General features: G+C 35.0%; 3 protein-coding genes across 3 annotated transcripts; 2 read left to right on the top strand and 1 right to left on the bottom strand.

Annotated features, from left to right (window-relative positions):
• Positions 1-394: 394 nt before the first annotated feature.
• LOC110610446 (squamosa promoter-binding protein 1) lies at positions 395-1,385 on the top strand. The gene is made up of 2 exons (XM_021750369.2): positions 395-755; positions 895-1,385. The coding sequence occupies exons 1-2, from the start codon at positions 397-399 to the stop codon at positions 1,142-1,144; spliced, it is 609 nt and encodes a 202-aa protein (XP_021606061.1). The 5' UTR covers positions 395-396; the 3' UTR covers positions 1,145-1,385.
• A 1,072-nt stretch (positions 1,386-2,457) lies between these two features.
• LOC110610445 (probable protein phosphatase 2C 39) lies at positions 2,458-8,132 on the bottom strand. The gene is made up of 5 exons (XM_021750368.2): positions 7,913-8,132; positions 5,036-5,281; positions 3,597-3,873; positions 2,972-3,126; positions 2,458-2,841 (listed from the first exon to the last, which is right to left on the bottom strand). The coding sequence occupies exons 1-5, from the start codon at positions 7,943-7,945 to the stop codon at positions 2,704-2,706; spliced, it is 849 nt and encodes a 282-aa protein (XP_021606060.1). The 5' UTR covers positions 7,946-8,132; the 3' UTR covers positions 2,458-2,703.
• Positions 8,133-10,112: 1,980 nt separating this feature from the next.
• On the top strand, positions 10,113-10,826 carry LOC110611581. Its single transcript, XM_021751970.1, has one exon. It carries the CDS (start codon positions 10,113-10,115, stop codon positions 10,824-10,826), a length of 714 nt encoding a protein of 237 aa, XP_021607662.1.
• The last annotated feature ends 3,198 nt before the right edge of the window (positions 10,827-14,024 follow it).

The raw sequence follows: 14,024 nt of genomic DNA, 5'->3' as shown, positions 1-14,024 counted from the left end.
ATATATAAATAACAAATCTTAAAAATAATTTTCAGAGGCAGGACCACCTTTGGGATCAATAATTGAGAGTGAGCACAGCACAAGCTTCAGTACCAAATGAAACTATCACTCTATAACCCCCAAGAACAAGATTTAGGCAGAAAAAGAAGCTTAACTACAAACCCTTTTCTTTCTTTTAATTCTTTCTTTCAAAACTTGCAATGATCCACTTTTTTCACTGACATAAACACGCACATACACTCAATACAAACACCCAAGAATATATATAAGTGTAGCTTTGTGGTCCTCCATCCATCTTTATCACCCTTGTGTCCTCTCTCTCTTTCTCTCTCTCTCAAGCCTTCCTTTAAGTACTTCAAGTACCACATATTCATTTGCCCAGCCAACTCTTTAACAATGGATGCCAAAGCACATGAAGGGAAGCGCAGTTCCAGAGAAAGAGTGATGTTCAAAGATGATTGCATTGTTGATGAAGATTTAGATGATGATATGGAAGAAGAAGACGGAAGTGGTGGGTTTGTTGATGATGAGAAGAAAAAAGGAGTTGGTATGGTGCATGGGAAGAGAGGGAATAGTGGTGGAGGTGGCAGCAGCGGCGGGTCATCGTCGCCGTCTTGCCAGGTGGAGAGATGTGGAGCTGATTTAACCGAGGCTAAGAGGTACCACAGGCGACATAAGGTGTGTGAGATTCATGCAAAGGCACCAGCAGTCATTGTTTCTGGCATTAGGCAGAGGTTTTGTCAACAATGCAGCAGGTAAACATGTGCTTTTAAATTTCATGTGCATTTTCATATTTATAATTAAAATGACATGATTTCTCTTGTAAAAGTGCATTTGAACAGACAAGAATATTCATATTATTCCATTTACCTAATGTTATTTGAGCTTTTTAAGGTTCCATGAGCTGTCAGAGTTTGATGAAGCAAAAAGGAGTTGCCGCAGGCGTTTGGCAGGACACAACGAGAGGCGAAGGAAGAGCTCAGCTGAATCCTACGGGGAAGGGTCCAGCGGCCGCAAAGGGTTGTTTGGTGGACAGGCTCAGTTAAAGGAAAGCCAGTTCAGGCAAGCTGATGAAAGAGGCAAATATCATATAACCATACCAGGGAATAATTCTGCTACTTACAAACGATCCCAAATCCTGTGAACAAAGAACCCCACCATGCTCCCTCTCTTCTGTCATCTTATGCCTAGCTTCAAGCACTTTCAGTATGCTATATATATTATATCTACAAGAATATAAGGACAATATATCATGAATCATTATGTGGAAGTTGAGGCAAGTTTGCTTTCACTTCATGTTGTTGTATGTCATATGTAGTTATTGTATTCTTATATATTACATCATGCAAACTAGACTTTTATAATTAAGTGGTATGTGTTTGATATGATGTTTATTGTCCTAAATCTTATATATATATTTTGGGTATATATCTTTTGATATTCGTAATCGACTGGCTCAACTAATTTGGATTCGCATTGGATAGACTCATTCTCGGTTTTCAAATTCTCAGTTTTCAATGTATTCCAAACTTAGATTCGAACTCGAAATTTCTTATTAAAAGAGAATGGATTGGAGTCTCTATTATATAATATACATGTGCTAGTGCTTTCTGGAATTTCACTCTTGTACTTGTTATTCTATATATAATGTTGTTGATTGCTTTGGAATGACTAGCTAATATTATCTTTTGAACTTTCATTTGGTCATATATGAATTTGGTAAGGCTCTTCATTCTTCCTTTGCTACAATAATGAGGAATCCTTTTCCAAGGGTGGAGCACCACTCAGACTCAAGTTGGCCTGAAATGTTTGGACTTCATCATTGAATTTCAACATTGTAAATTATCTATCTTATAGTGATGGAGTGTACGTATCGCAGTGCAAGAGTGCAGAAGATTCAAACTACCATAATTAGTCTGTATTTTTGTTTATTTTGACGGGTTCATTGGGAAGAATCCTTAGAAGTTTGAATGAAAAGACTAGTAATAGCATATTAAAAGAGAATCGTTCTCAAAAGCGCTACAAAGGAAAGGGCTGGAGGAAGATGAGTGAAGTAATAAGATAAACCTGCTGGGAATTTGCTGTTCAGGAGGGAATCTTCCATCTCAGAGATGAGGCCATTTCAACTTTGAAGGAGAAAAAACAGAGGAAGATAGTTGTCAGTATCCATCAGCAACTATGGCAGAGTTGACAAGATATAATTCAATATAAAAGAATGTGCATAATCAAATAAGAAAACAGTAACCTTGAAAAATACAGGACTACTGTTTAGTTTCAAAGCTGCATCACCTTTAATATGATCATTGATTATTTTCAGTTCGCATCTTCAAGACTGAAATACTTTGTACGAGTTTATTTTCTATTATCTAAAATAAAATTGAAAAATGATTTAAATAAATTTTTAAGTAGTTTTTTTTATAAGCGAGAATGTAATACAGAAAGGGGGAAACCAACCGAGACAAGAACCCAAGAACCAGCAAGCTCAACCCCTTACATTACTATCAACAGTTGATGAGAAGATCAAAACCAGAAATCTGTACTCCAACTTCCAAATACAGCAGGCAAGCTCTTCCTGCAATAGAAGACCAGAACTACTACAGAAGAGGCAGAAAATAAATATTACAAGGTTTATTAATGTTACAGGAAAATTACAGGTATCTGGGAATTATTCATCAAACGAATAATCCAAGAGGAGTTCAGAGATCACTGAAATTTTACAACTATGCAGGAAATGTCATCTTTGCTCTTCCTATTAAGTGCCTCTTCTACAAGGTGTTTTGCTGCCAAACGAGCGTCCTTTATGTCCTTAATAGCATCTGCTGCTTCCTGGTTTGACATCACCTGGCATCATACCAGAAGAACAGATTTTATTTAATACTTTTTCCAGGGGGAAACAAAAAGTTGTATCATCGCAACAAAGGTCAAGGCAGAAGACATTTAAAGTTTAGTGAAAGTTCTCCATAGGACCAACCTTCCACAATCCATCACTAGCTAAGATAATAAATTCTGTGTCCTCATCAATCACTTCCTTTGTGATATCCGGCTCTGAGCTAAGATGCTTTTTCAAGCTCTTGTCACCAAATGCCCTTGCCACCGCCAATTGCCCATCAACACGTGGAACATCCCCTGAATGCATAAAATTTATATTTTACTGCTGGCCAACAAAAACTAGGACAAACCGCAAAGGTAACAACCAATCACATGGCTGACAATCTTATAGGATATCAACTTCAACCCATGACAGAAATAAGTAACAAGTAAACGACAGCAAAGGAAAGGTGTGCAAACATGTGAGGTTGGTTAGTGTTACTCAGAACACAGGACTTCACCAGTTTGATATAAGGGCATAGATAATTTTCGAATGGCACACCAAAAAGATAACCAACCCCATGTTCTCCTGTTAAAGAGAATCATCATCAAGTTGAACGCATTTCTCAATATTCCAATGGGCATTGTGCAGAGCAACAATAGACAGTGCTTATGATGCTAAAACTCTTAATTCAAACTATATACTTTTAAATGGTGTAATAATAATGTTCATGTGGGAGTCAAAAACTCGCATAACCATGTTTCCCTTTATCTGGTGAAGTTCTTACCTGGGAAATTGGATACAAAACCACCTCTGTTCTCAATATCCTTCCTTTCTACACTTGGTTCATGATCAACAGAGAGTTGCTTGGCCATGCCATTCTTGCAGATAACAGCTCGAGAATCACCAACATTGGCCACTACCAGCATCTGACAGTTGATTAATATTGCCGTGACTGCAGTAGAACCCCCCCTACCCAAATCAGCTGATTTGTCCAAAATAGTAGTATCAGTAATATGATATGCTCTCCTCATGGCATTTTCTGGCTCTTTCCAGAAGTCTGGCTACTCGCAGGAAAAAATTGAAAAAGAAAAAAACAGATTTATTTCCTCAAATTTAGCTATGCCAACTGCATGCTGAAAGCATAAACATGAAAATTAGTACTCGTTTTTAGGCTCCATTTTGTTTCATAGAAAATATTTTGATTAAAACATTATTTGTGCCTTATATGCTTCATTTGTAATAAATCATCTGCAAGAAAATGATTTAAATGATATAATCATGCATGAATACTATTATTTCTTTTGAAATGAGAATATTTCCAAGTTAAAAAGAATTAAGTTCTTTCATTCCAAGCACAAGAATTGGTAAAAAAAAAATCAATTGACTTGAATTTTTATAAATTTCTTGATTTCAAACATGGAAATAGTGTTTTAGGAATGCTGGAAAATTTTGACTATCGAAAATGTCAATAAGCTCACCATCAAACACCCACTAGTCTAACTACCATCAATTATCACAAGTTATTTTCGATAGCCATTGGCCACAATAATTTACCTTCTATTTAATCAAATTGTCATTTCATTGAAATATATTAAACCAATTTTGAGAACATATAAACCTCAGGGTCCAGACATTCTCACAATATTCTCCATCAGAAAAAAAAAATACAGAACCCTCTAGGTCAAAACATTCTAATGGTCTTCTTTGTCGGAGCAATTTTTCTAGTGTACTTGAAATGCCAGAAATAAGTTTGATTGATTCTCAATGTAAAGACCAACTATCAGAAAATATCTACACAACAGTAGTTTTTGCAAAATGGATGGGGTTTTAATCTAGACAAAAAAAAGGTTTTGAATATGAGAGAGAGAGAGAGACAGAGAGAGCAAACTGGGATGCCACTGTAGACTTCACAGATTATGAAATGATCTATATTTCAGCAAGAATTTATATAATTCAAATTGAAATGGCAATTCTACAATCCACATTAGCACAACTGATAGTTCATAGATCTAAACCCACAGAGAGAGGGAACCCAAGGGTATAGTTTAAAGCTCGTAAGTAATTTAGTTCAGGTGGTTCTGCTAGAGGGAGAGTGGGGAGGTGATTTGGGTAGAGATCCTAGGTTTGAGCTGTTTAGCTCCCCATTGAATCAAAAACATAAAACAGTGTCCACAGTGATTAAGAAGTTTAACAGCAGCATGAAAAGCAAACAGCATGACTTACCTCTTTTAAGATATTGTCAAACAAATTCAATCTCAAATAATCAGGAATAACATGGCTCAGATGACCATCAAATATGGCAAACAAACCAAGCTCATTGTTACCAGCTTGCTTAAATTGAGCAACAACATAATCTTCCATGGCATGATGTGATTTTCCCTTCACCAAGTGAAAGCCATGTGTTACATTCTTTGACATCTTACTCTTGCCCTTTCCAGAGGCTGTAGATGAACATAATCCAACTTTTTCCTGTGATATGCATATTCAAAGAGGTAATTCAAATGAAAAATAGTCCACCAGAAAATTAAAGCATAATAAAATATCAAATATAGCTGAAAACCAGCAAAGCCAGCTACAATATAGCACTTCCAGAACTCACAAAATGTGTACTCCCATACTTGTTTAAAATTAATTGGAGATTGACCACTCACAAATAACTGATTACCAAAGATAACAACGGGGACACATAAAGAGAAGCAATTGGAAATGTAAAAGAGCAAATTGGCATGTTCTTGGCTCCTAGTGCAGGGTGCACGACAATATATACTAAAAATTACCTCATATGTGAATTGTGAAGTAAAACATAAATTATAGTCAAGATCGAACCCTCTTTTTGTGTGCGTGTGATAATGAAACAAATTCCATCCGCAAGAAATCAAATTGATCACCTAAAAAAGAAAAGACAAAGCTCAGGGGGAAAAAAAATTGAAGCTCTAAGTCATTGATGTTTATTCTTGTATTGAATGTACTTTCAAATCTTTCAGGTTCAGGAACAAATGTCACCTAGTAACTGGAATTTCCCAAAAACTGTTGCCATACAAAATGGAAAGAAGAAAACAGAGGAAAAGGCTCAACGGCACACAATCCTTCTCATTATCAATTCCAGAATAAATTCTCAATACACTTACAAGTCCTTTTATAGCCAGAGCCTAATTGACTAACTAACTACTCTGCAATCGCCCATTAGCTCTTTATCAATTATTCACTAATCCACACCGTATCACTTATTTGTATTACAACAATACTCACTCCCTCGAAAAGCTACTTGACCTCAAGAGCCAATTTGGATACCGAAGCTGAGAATCACCAGCATATTGAAACTGAATTTTCTTTGCAATTTGAAGAACTTCATCTTGCATTTTATCATTTCCAAATGCCCAATTGAATCTTTTTGGAATTTACAGTGCTTCATCTTGCATTTTACTATTTCCAAATGTCCAATTGGTCTTGACACTTGAACATCTAAGTTTGATTCTTCCCGGATATGATTTCACCACATTTATGCCTTTTAACTTTAAATCTCTTTCTCTAGAAATGAAGTCACAACAAACTAATGAACCCCAAAAAATCCATATTTGCTCAGCAGCAATTGCAGCCACAATAGGAAGCGGCTGAAGTTGCAAGAGACCCGAACTATCACAAGACACACTGCAAAGAACTTTCGAAGGACAGCTGACTTTTTTACTATCATCCAACTGTTTGGCAAATGCTTTACCAGCGCCTATAAACATTGAAGACACTCCTATATCTTCCTCTTGCACAAACTCCACATTTCCCATTTATTTTCCCTCTTGAAAGAGGAGCTGATTTAATCAAGCCAAACTTTGCCCCCTCATTTCCACACTCCAGTTTTCCCAAAACGTCATCTTTTCAACTTTCATGGCCCACCATGACTATGAGTTTCAGCAAGCCTCACTTCTAAGATCTCCTCCTGCAGGCTGTCAACTGAATTCATTGTCATTTCATGAGGAGCAGGTTCACGAGGTTCAAATAGCAACAAATTGTGATTCAGAGTCAGGTATGATTGTGTCTGAAAATACTACATCTACCTTCTCTGCAATCTCTAGTTTCTCATCTTCTTTATCTTCTTCATCATCAATAATGGTCACAATGGTGCCTTTTCAGTTGTCACAATTGAGACCCAATGAATAAGTTTCTTCACAACGTAAACACAAACCATTACATCTTCTATCATCCAACTCTGACGTTGTCCTTGTGATTTCAAGAGGAAATGATCCATGATTCTTGTTGCAAATGAGAAATGAAATTTAAGAGAAAGATGAAGAGAAAAAAAATTGATTCAAGCATGGAAACTAGAGAAAGAATCAAGAAAACAACTAGAAAATACGAGGAAGAATACAAAAATAGAAATGGAAACATAGAAGTCAAGAAATAGAAACGGGGATTGAGCTGAAGAGAAAACTAGAAAGAAGAATCAAGAAACCTCTAGTTCCATTCACAAGAGCAAGCTTCCCTGCCATTGCAGCGAATCAACAGCTCTGATTCCAATTGTTGTGATACAAAAATGAAAGAAACAAGAAAATAGAGGAAATGTCGCCACAGTACACAATCCTTCTCATTAAACAATTCCAGAAAAAGTTCTCAATACAGTTACAAGTTCTTTTATAGTTGGAGCTTAACTGACTCATTAACTACACATCAATTCCAACCCGTCAGCTAGCTCCCTATCAATTGTTCACTAATCCACACCATATAACTTACTTGTATTGCAACAGAACGCATCCTCAGAGTAGAAAATTTAAAGAACTTCTCTAGGCTCCAGAGTATCAGCAACCCATCTGGTAGTGATCTCAAACAATAGAACAAAATCTAAAAAATCACCTAATTGAATCTCAAGCACACACATTCCAGTCCCCCAATTGAAAGGAGTACAAACAAACAAACAAACAAACAGACAAAATTCTCTACACAGATACCATAAAATCAACCAGATCCAAGGGACAGAATAATCAAGAGTGGAGAAAATGTCTCAACTCAAACTCAGCATATCCAGTCTTAGCAAGAAAGTGTTAAGAAGCTGTTGAATAGTGCTTACAGAGAACATATTGAAAAATACGGAGTGAATGAGAGCAAAAATACCTTCATCTTGTGTAAGATTTCTTTGCCAGCCATTGCTTTTTGGGTGAAGCTCAGCTACAAATATATAGGAGGTTTGGAGAGAAATGGATATGGAAGTCAAGGATCACAGTGGCCAAGAGTGAACGAAAGGGAGAGTGGTGTAAAACTAAAAAGGAGGAGATGAGGATCTTCCAACAGTTGACGACGAAGAAAGAGTTGCGAATCGCATGTTGAATTTCGCGGCAGAATTGGGCCTCCTCGTGGTCATGGATTGGTCCCATCAAATTGGGTACGGACACAAGACACCTATTTCGGGTTTGGTTTTCTCCTTACGCTATTAATTTAAATTTAAATGTGCATTTTAAAATTTAGCTTTCTTTTCTTATGCATTGCCACAATAACTAAAAACAATTTACGAGATATACAACTAAAAGAAATTAAATAAATAGATGAAAAATTTTAACTCGATACTATTTATTTTCTATCCCTTACTCAAAATTGAGCCTCACTTCTTCTACCGACTTAAATGCTAAACAAGCATGGTATGGAATATAATAGAAGGTTAGGCTGTAATGAACCGGGCCCATGAGCTTAGTTAAAGAGGCTAGACCTTGAGGGTGAAGCCACAAGGAGCCAGATCCAAGTACATGAGCCACCACATATATGCCAAATGATAATTAAGCATGTGGACTAAAATCCAATTGAATTTGAGGAATAGAATACTCATCATTTGGAGTTAGTCTAAGATATGGCTTAGCCATTTTAGAGAATGAGCTGGCCCATTCACCAATAGACCAAGTTGAAGTCCCACTCTCTCATAAGGGCATAGTCCCTAAAAAAATATGTACGTGTCTACATATACACGTACATTAAGCCCTTATAAAGCATCACTCAATTTTTTTTTAATATATTGAGCATCTAAATTAATGTATTATGTAATCTTTTTATTACATCATATATGACATCCTTTTAAACTCCTATCAGAATAAATATTTCTCTCATGTCACGGCTATTTTTTTAATCGGTGGAATAATATAAGCTACTTTTTTATTTAATCAGTGATCTTAAATTTGAATCCTAAATACAATTATAAAACTCAGAAAGCAACACTATATTCTCTTATGATGAGTTTGATCGATGTAAATCAAAACCAGTTATGGCAATAAACTTTTAACTATCACTGTTTAGAGGAAAAAATAGAAAAAAAAAAAAAAGAGAAAGTTGAAAATAATCGTTCATATATACTTAGGAAGCAGCTTTACTAGTATTACATGCAAGTGGTACACCCAAGCTGAAATCAGAACTTCAATCGAGTGCATAACCTAAACGAGGCATATTAATAATTATAAAAAGAAAAGAATTTCAAGTCAAAAATTTGGTTAATGGTCAAAGAAATAAATTGAAACAAAAATCTTTAATAACATGTAGACCTACCACAAGACATAATTAGAGTATCAACAAAGGGAACCAACAAAGAACTTGCTTGGTGGGGAGGGAAAACAGAAGACTATATCTGGATGATATGTGGTCCTCAAGGCATGATGAATAAAAATAAATCTGGATGATGTGTGGTCCTTAAGGCATCATGATCTCATATGGGACCTAAAGGTTTCCTTAGAAACCCTAATGGGAGACAAAACAAATTTTCTAAGAGCTCATTTGTCCTCATTTTGAGGAGATCAGTGATCAAGAAAATTCACATTAAAAACTCTTTAGTCATTTTCTCTTATAGCTTTCCCAGCTCCACTGCATAAAGAAAAGAAAAGAAAAGAAAAGACTTTTGTTGATCCCATCATAGCTTATGGCCTTAGTTTGAAGCCCAAACACCACCATTTTGTTATTGGTACTCGTGTTGCTTGACCACCTTCCTTTCTTTAAAGGTCTTTTTTGCTTTATATGTAAGAGTATATTTGGGAGGCTGTGCCCTTGGACATCGAGTAAAGAAAAGTATATATTCAATAACAAGCTTTAGAGACTTCACTCACATTAACTAATCACTTCTTGTTTATGTACATGGATCACTGGAGGTTGAGTTGGCAAGTATTGACCTCGTGATTTCTACCCATCAAAAAGCATATAAAGATCTTTCATTATTATTTTATTTTTCACTATAATTTAACATAATTATATATATATATATATATACATTTTTCTTCATCATTTACCTTATAGCTTTCATATATATACAAAGCTTAAATCACCCTTTCACCAAAAACCTCCCATGGAGCATCACCACCATCAAAAGACTAGCTCTAGAGAAATTTTCTCCTTCCCTAGCACTCCAAGTCAATATCAAGATTCCGACTTCGAATTCGGTTGTTTAACACCTGATTTTCCTCCAACTGATGATCCGTACATGTCCTCACCAGCTGATCATCTTTTCTCCAATGGTCGTCTCTTGCCTCATTCTTTCCCAGTAGTACTTCAACAGCAAAAACAATCACCAGCAACGTCCATGGTTCTTATCGAATCTATCTCTCGAGCATCTAGTAGAAACAGCAGCTTGAGCAGCAGAGGTTCCCTCATGTCGTCAAGAAGCAACAGTGTTAATAGCAGTAGAAGCAGTGTGAGTAGCAGCAGCGCAAGAACAAGTTGGAGTAGTGACAATTCTGAAAGGAGATTACTATATCACAGTACAAAGCTTTCAAGAAAAACTCCTATGGCTAGTAAAGTTATAATGGAGCAGCTATATGGATCTTCTCAAAGGTGGCAACATGTCATGCCAATGCCAGCCCTGAAACGTGATGATTCCAGGAGAAAAAATAATGCAGCGGTGATAAAAAAGAAAGAAGGTGATCATCAACATGGGAAAAAAGATAAGTCATCGGGTATTTGCCGGAGATTTTTCAGGTCATTTTTGGTGGCGTGTAGAGAGTGCCATGCCATGGAACCTTCAACAAAAGATGATATCCTGCAGGGAATTGTGAAGCTGTGATCGATAGTTGTGGTTTTGTTTCTTTTTCTTGGAGAGTATTGATGAATTGGTTGGAAATTTTCGTAAATTTTTCCTAATTATAACCAAAAGTGTGGAGCTATAGTGATTTTTCGCTCTCTAAAAGAGTGCGTTATCATTTCAGATCATATATAAATATATAACAAATTAAAAAGATATTAGTAATTGTTTGTGGAATGATTTTGCCATGATTTGTCTTGTAAAAAATCATTACTTGTAAGTGCCTAAGAGCCTCTGAATGATTTTGGAATTGCAGAGGGTTGTTTTACTTTTTCTTTTTTTTTTTTTTTGGAATGTTAAAAAATATAAAGAATAAGTAATTCATTGAAATTGTTGTTAGATCTGTGTAGAGACCACAATCATTGCAGAAGTATGTACTTAATTATAGAATGTTGCCACAGTTCATTCTTACTCAAAACTCGTATAATATAAAAGGTATGAATTTAAAAAATAAAAATAAATAAAATATGAGAATGCACTTCGAGGCTTAACCTGGTGGAAAGTGCATCTTTGTAGTCTTGAGAGGTCTAAGGTTCGACTCCCCCAACCTCTATTTCAAAAAAAAATAAAATATGAGAGTTTTATTCATGTATGCTTTTGTTTTTCTCCAATAAGCAACAAAATTAACCTCTTAAAGTCATCCAAGACTTATCCATATATTATTTTTCTTTTTAAAAAAAAAAAATCCTTCAATTTTGAGAATTCCAAAACTGGAAAAAGATGAATGGAAATCCCAAAGCTAGTAGCGTTATTTTCATACAGGTGGAATTAAGCAACAGGTCTTAAACGAAAACGGGCCAGCAATGCGTGGTCCACTAATCCAACCATTGATGTAATTTCTCAGTTTTGCCTCTTCTTTCTAGAGCTCTCCACTTTCTCCGCCGTGTGGTGGCTACTTCCGCCCCATTTGGCAGGAGTAGCTCCTCCTTCCCATTACTTTATTACTGTAGATTTGAAATAAAACATAACTAAAATGATAAGGAATTAAATTCAACTATATACCGAAATTTCGATTCAATTTTAGTTTCTAAGTAAACCGTAGACCAAAATTGAAATTAAAGACCTCAAATCATGAAAACAATGAAAATCATGGAATTAGAAACCCCTCTCGAAGTTTTATTCTTTCTTTTATTTTCTAAAATATCGCTGCTTTTATCACTCTTCGACTTGGCTTTTATTTTCTAAAATATGTACATGGTTCTTTCTGTAATTAATTTTCTTCATCAACCACAAAGATGAATGTTCTTTTTTTTTTTTCCTGAAGATAGAAGACTTGATATTTATATATTAATGTCATACTAATTAGGATTACACAGTAAATATAAGTTTTTTTAAATAATTACAAAAATAAATATAAATATATTATTGAAAAGTATAAATTTTCAACCACTAACTTTTGATCCTTTTAATTATTAGTCACTTACTCTCCTAAAAAAATATTTGAAAAGTATTATTTTAATATTACTAAATATTAAAATTTATATAGCAGTATCGTAATAATATTATAAAATTATTATCTTAATATTATTATAATCGAGAATAATAATTTTCAAAAAATTATTTTTCCATGTTTCCATTTTTAATAGAATTCAGTGTTCAGATGAAAGTTGTTATAGTCTATATTAGGGGTGATCATTCGGTCGGTTCGGTTCAGAACTGAACCGAAATAATCGAAAATCGAATTGCAGTATTTTACATAAATCGAACCGCACCAAATAAGAGAGATAATCGAATCAAACCGATTTGGTTCGGTTCGGTTCGATCGGTTAAATCGATACAATCAAGAGCACACAACTTCAACAATCAACAGCACACAAATTCAACACACAAATTCAACAATCAAACGTACACAAATTCAACAATCAACAGCAAATCATAAATATTTACTTACCTTTACAGTTTACTCAAATTCAACCGTGAATGGCTGGAAACGCGACATAGATACTCGGAGAGGACTGAGGGCTGTAGAATAAGCACGACCAAATTGCCGACTGCCCGACGACACGTGGAGAGCCGATAGAGAGCAACGACCAATGTCGATGGTGAATCAGTTCAGTCGAGAGGAGAGTGGAGGCACAGGTGCTAGAATCTCGCGGCGAGATGAGAGATGGAGTAGAGCATAGAGATGAGAGATTGTCCACTGCCCGACGACGCGTGGAGAGCCAATAGAGAGCAACGACCGACGTCGATGGTGAATCAGTCCAGTCGAGAGGAGAGTGGAGGCACAGGCGCGAGAATCTCGCGGCGAGATGAGAGATGAAGCAGAGCATAGAGATGAGAGATGGAGCAGAGCACAGAGATGAACACAGAGATAAAGATGGAGCAGGAGCACTGGCGGCACGCACGAAGAGATAGAAATTTGTTTTAGATTTAGGGCAGGGAAGGGAAGGGAAGGGAATGGAAATAGGGAATAGGGAACTATTAAAACGACGTAGTATAGGTGATTTCGGTTCGGTTCGGTCTAATCGAAATTTTTACGTCTAAAACCGAATCGAACCGAAATCACCGATTTTTTAAAAATTTCAAATCGAATCGAACCGAAAAAAATAAAACCGAACTAAATTTTCGAAATTAATCGGTTCGATTGGTTATTTCGGTCTAAACCGAATACTGCTCACCCCTAGTCTATATATATGTGATATCCAATAGAATTCACTGTTACAAAAAAAATTATAGATAAATAAGCAAGTTGTCTGAAAGTAATTAATTTTATGCCACTTTATTTTTTTAATTAATTGTTATAGTTATTTTTAATATTTACTTTTAGGTATGATGTTATCGTAAATTAAAAGTTTATATTTACCCCATAAAATTATTTATACAGTTGCACATAAATAATATTTTTCTTTCAATATAATGTACCTTAAGTAATAAAAATAAGTTTTAATTAAAAATAGTAAAAGAAAACTGAAATATGAAAAATTGGAAAAATTAGATAAATGAATAAGTTTTCTTATTTTTCATTTTTCAAATTAATTTATAAAAAATTAAAAGAAAAAATATCAATAGTTTTAAGTTAATTTGAATAAAGTATTATCCTATAATGATATATTTTTATCTCTTAAACATTTTATAAAAATTTCATGAAAATTCATTATAGATATAATTAAAATACAATAATATAAGGATGGAATCTAAATAAATTATTTGAATATTGTCATCAGCTTTAAATATTAAAAA

Source organism: Manihot esculenta, chromosome 3 (genome assembly GCF_001659605.2).
Source record: "Manihot esculenta cultivar AM560-2 chromosome 3, M.esculenta_v8, whole genome shotgun sequence".
NCBI classification, from domain to species: domain Eukaryota; kingdom Viridiplantae; phylum Streptophyta; class Magnoliopsida; order Malpighiales; family Euphorbiaceae; genus Manihot; species Manihot esculenta.
The sequence above is the reverse complement of the archived record's forward strand: the minus strand, read 5'-3'. Positions and strand labels throughout refer to the sequence as shown.

Bases quoted from the DNA above. Each gene is read 5' to 3' on its own strand.
- LOC110610446 (XM_021750369.2), top strand. From the start codon at position 397: ATGGATGCCAAAGCACATGAAGGGAAGCGCAGTTCCAGAGAAAGAGTG. The intron at 756-894 runs GTAAACATGTGC...GAGCTTTTTAAG, and splicing joins TTTTGTCAACAATGCAGCAG to GTTCCATGAGCTGTCAGAGT.
- LOC110611581 (XM_021751970.1), top strand. From the start codon at position 10,113: ATGGAGCATCACCACCATCAAAAGACTAGCTCTAGAGAAATTTTCTCC.
- LOC110610445 (XM_021750368.2), bottom strand. From the start codon at position 7,945: ATGGCTGGCAAAGAAATCTTACACAAGATGAAG. The intron at 3,874-5,035 runs GTAAGTCATGCT...TCCTGCGAGTAG, and splicing joins TTGACAATATCTTAAAAGAG to CCAGACTTCTGGAAAGAGCC. The intron at 3,127-3,596 runs GTAAGAACTTCA...TTATGCATTCAG, and splicing joins TTTTGTATCCAATTTCCCAG to GGGATGTTCCACGTGTTGAT.